Genomic DNA, 3,362 nt, shown 5'->3' on the forward strand with positions numbered 1-3,362 from the left:
TGCTGCCCCTCCCCCCCCAAGTGAATGCTGAGCAGCGCTGGGGGCTGTCCCTGTTTTTCCCTGGCTGCGATCTCAGCTGATTTATACCTCTGGAGATGCTGCGTGGGGCTGGGCTGGGGGGGCAGCAGATGGTGGGGATCAGCCCCCACCCTCCCCCCAGTGCTGCAGTCTGGACGGGGTCTGCCCCCTCTCTTGTCTCTGCGCTGCAGCTGCTCCGTCACCTGCCTGCGCCGGGGCCTCAGGGCTGTGCAGGGGCCATCCTGCAGCCTGGGGGGGGGGGGGAAAGGGGCTGCCCTCCCCTGGTACCCCAAAGCCGCAGCGATGGGCACAGAGAGAGCCGGCGTGTCCTCACCTGCGCCCTCCCCAGCCTCGCGGTGAAGCCACTCGCTCCCCATACCCACCCCCCCGCGTTGGTGCCGGGGGGGGGGCTGTGTTGCAGCTGCGTCAGCCCCGGCCCGGCCCTGCCCGCGGGCGCTGCGGGTTCGGTGCCGGGGAGGGCGGGCACAGCGCGGCGGTTTTGTGCCGGGTGCTGAGGGCGGAGGGGCAGGAGGGAGCTGTCAGCTGATGGAGCTGGCACCGCGCTGGGGTCGTGTGGGGACGCGGCCGCTCGCTGCCTGCCCGGTGCGGCCCAAGGGAAGGGGTCACCCCACGGCCTCCCGCGCCGCGCGTCCCCGTGACCGCGTGGCCCTGGCTCTGCTGCGAGGGGGTGGGCCGTCCTCGCGTGCCGGGGGTGGGGGGCTCTGTGCCACGTGCCCGTGCTATGCCGGGGCTGACCGTGCTCCTTCTCTCCGCAGGTCAACGATTTCTTGTCGGGCCGCTCCCCGCTCACCCTGGCGCTGCGCGTGGGCGACCATATGATGTTCGTGCAGCTCCAGCTGGCGGCCCAGCAGAGCAGCGGGCAGCTCCAGCACCGGCACGTCATCGCCAGCCGCGGCGAGGCGGGGGCCGCCAACAGCCCCCACTGCAGGACGCTGCACGGCAGCACCGGCTCCGGCTTCGCCCGCATCCCCGTGGTGCCCGCCTGCCCGCAGAGCCCGGCCCCCAGCCCCACGCCCGCCGCGCCGGCCCCCCCCGTGTACTGTAATGCCCCCCACCCCGCTCCCGTCACCGCCGGGATGTTCCGGTCGCACGGGGCCAGCACGCAGACGGTGAACAGCAGCGTGGTGTCCTCCTGCTCAGAGGTGAGTTGGGGTCGGGGCTGCCTGTGAACCGGGGAGGGCTCTAAGGGGCTCAGGGTGCCGTAAGGGGTTTGGGGTGCCGGCGCCCGTTGCTTTGGAGGCAAGTGCTGCTCATCCTCCTTTGCCAAACGCGGCTGGGTAGAGGTGTCCCCCGGGTCTGGGGGTCCTGGGTGGGGTTTGGGGGAGGAGGACTGGGCTGGGGGCCGTGCTGACCCCCGTGTCTCCCCGTCCATCCCTGCAGGTGGACTGCAGCATGCGCGGCGGCTCCTCGCCCAGCAGCAGCCCTGCCCCGAGCGCCCGCTCCCGCAAACCCGGGGCCGTCATCGAGAGCTTCGTCAACCACGCGCCTGGGGTCTTCTCAGGGACCTTCTCCGGTACGTGCAGCCGACGGCCAAGAGGGGGGGGTCAGGGTGAGGGCTGTGAGTCCGGGTGGGCCGCTGGGCTCACATCTCTTCTCCTCCTCCCCCCCCCAGGCACTTTGCACCCCAACTGCCAGGACAGCAGCGGGCGGCCACGGCGGGACATCGGCACCATCCTGCAGATCCTCAACGACCTCCTCAGCGCCACGCGACACTACCAGGGCATGCCGCAGTCCCTGGCGCAGCTCCGCTGCCAGACGCAGTTCTCCTCTTCCTCCTCCTCCTCTTCTTCCTCCTCCTCCTCCTCGCCGCCCGCGTCCCCGGACCTCACCACCAAAACTACCTCAGAGCCGCTGCCCGCAGCCGTGGCGTCCGCACCTCTGCACCCCGTCGTCCAGTGCCAAAGCCAGATCCGGATGTGCAAGCCCAGCGGTGAGCACAGCCCAGGGGATGGGGGGGGGGAGGAGGGGGGGACGACAGGTCTGGGGGCACCAAGGCCACTGCCCCTCCTTAGGGAGCAGCTCCCCCCCCCCCTCGGCGCTGGGATTCTCCCCTCCTATACTAGGATCCTCTCTGCTAGCACAGCACTGCCCCAGGGCTCATCCCATGGCACGTTGGGGGGGGGCACGACACACCGCTTGTTGCCCCCCACCTCGTTTCCCTCTGCACATCTTGGTGCTGCTTTGTAGGCAGCCCCCAGCCTGCAGCACGTGGCATGGGGCTGGTGGCCATGTCCTTCTCCCTGTGCCCTCCACCCCCAAGGCTGGGGCTGTCCCTGTTGAGTGGGGGCAGACAGGAAACAGCCCCTTGCCCACCCGCCCCATTCCCAACCCACTGGGATGGGTTTCTGTGCAGGGGTAGGGCAAGAGGCTCAGGTGGTTCCCAGTGCCCCCCAGTGCTCGGGGGATGCACGCCCTCTTCCCTCCCCCATCACCACGATTTGCATAGAGAAAAGAACTGAAACTGAAGGGTCTCACTCTCCCCTTCACTTTTTCTCTTCCTTCTCTCCCTGTGCTGGGGGGGGGGGGGGGGAACTCTGTGCCCTGTCCCCACCCTTGGTGGCGCCAGGGCTGCGCGGTGGCCCTCTGCTCCTCACAGTGCAATGATGGAGACAGAGCTGTGTCCCCCCCACACCCCCACCCCCTGGGCTCTGGTTTGGGCTGCGTTGAGCTCCCAGCAAGGCGCCGGGGGTGGCCCCCACCTTGGTGGCACTTTATGGCCACCTGCACAGCCCTTCTCTGTCCTGATCCCCCCCCTCCCCATCTGGCAGCCCAGCGGGTGATGCTGGAGTGCTGTTTCTTGGGGGTGGGGGGGGCTCCTGGCAGGGCAGTGCCAAGCAGCGGGTTCGGGGCTGCCCGGTGATGCTCTCTCCATCCCCATCCCCCGGGTCCAGCAGGGATCCCAGTCCCCCACCCCATCACACGGGACCCACAACCCCCGGATCCAGGAACACCCCCCCTCGCCCCCCGGCTGACACCGCCGTCCCCTTTGCGCCGTTGCAGGGGATCGCTTGCGGCAGACGGAGAACCGGGCGACGCGCTGCAAAGTGGAGCGGCTGCAGCTGCTGATGCAGCAGAAGCGGCTGCGCAGGAAGGCGAGGAGGGACGCGCGGGCCCCGTACCACTGGCTGCCCAACCGCAAGTCAGCGCGCACCAACAGCAACAGCAGCGTCTCCAGCGAGGGCAGCCTGGACCTGGACTTCGAGGACTCGGTCTGGAAGCCGGAGGTCAAGGCGGACATCAAGTCCGAATTCGTCGTAGCATAGAGCCGGGGCTGCGGCCGCGGACTCGTGTCGGTGGGGAGGCCCCTCCTCCACTTCCCTGTG

The 3,362-nt window shown here is 69.5% G+C and overlaps 1 protein-coding gene across 1 annotated transcript; it reads left to right on the plus strand.

The window, feature by feature from the left end:
- MIDN (midnolin) lies at positions 795-3,356 on the plus strand (the record flags this gene model as incomplete). Its single annotated transcript, XM_021378495.1, is given in 4 exon segments — positions 795-1,181; positions 1,420-1,552; positions 1,652-1,969; positions 3,040-3,356. Coding segments are annotated over 4 exon segments (1,101 nt in total), but the record flags the coding sequence as incomplete, so codon positions are not given.

This window comes from Numida meleagris, chromosome 27 (assembly GCF_002078875.1).
Source record: "Numida meleagris isolate 19003 breed g44 Domestic line chromosome 27, NumMel1.0, whole genome shotgun sequence".
Classification (NCBI taxonomy): domain Eukaryota; kingdom Metazoa; phylum Chordata; class Aves; order Galliformes; family Numididae; genus Numida; species Numida meleagris.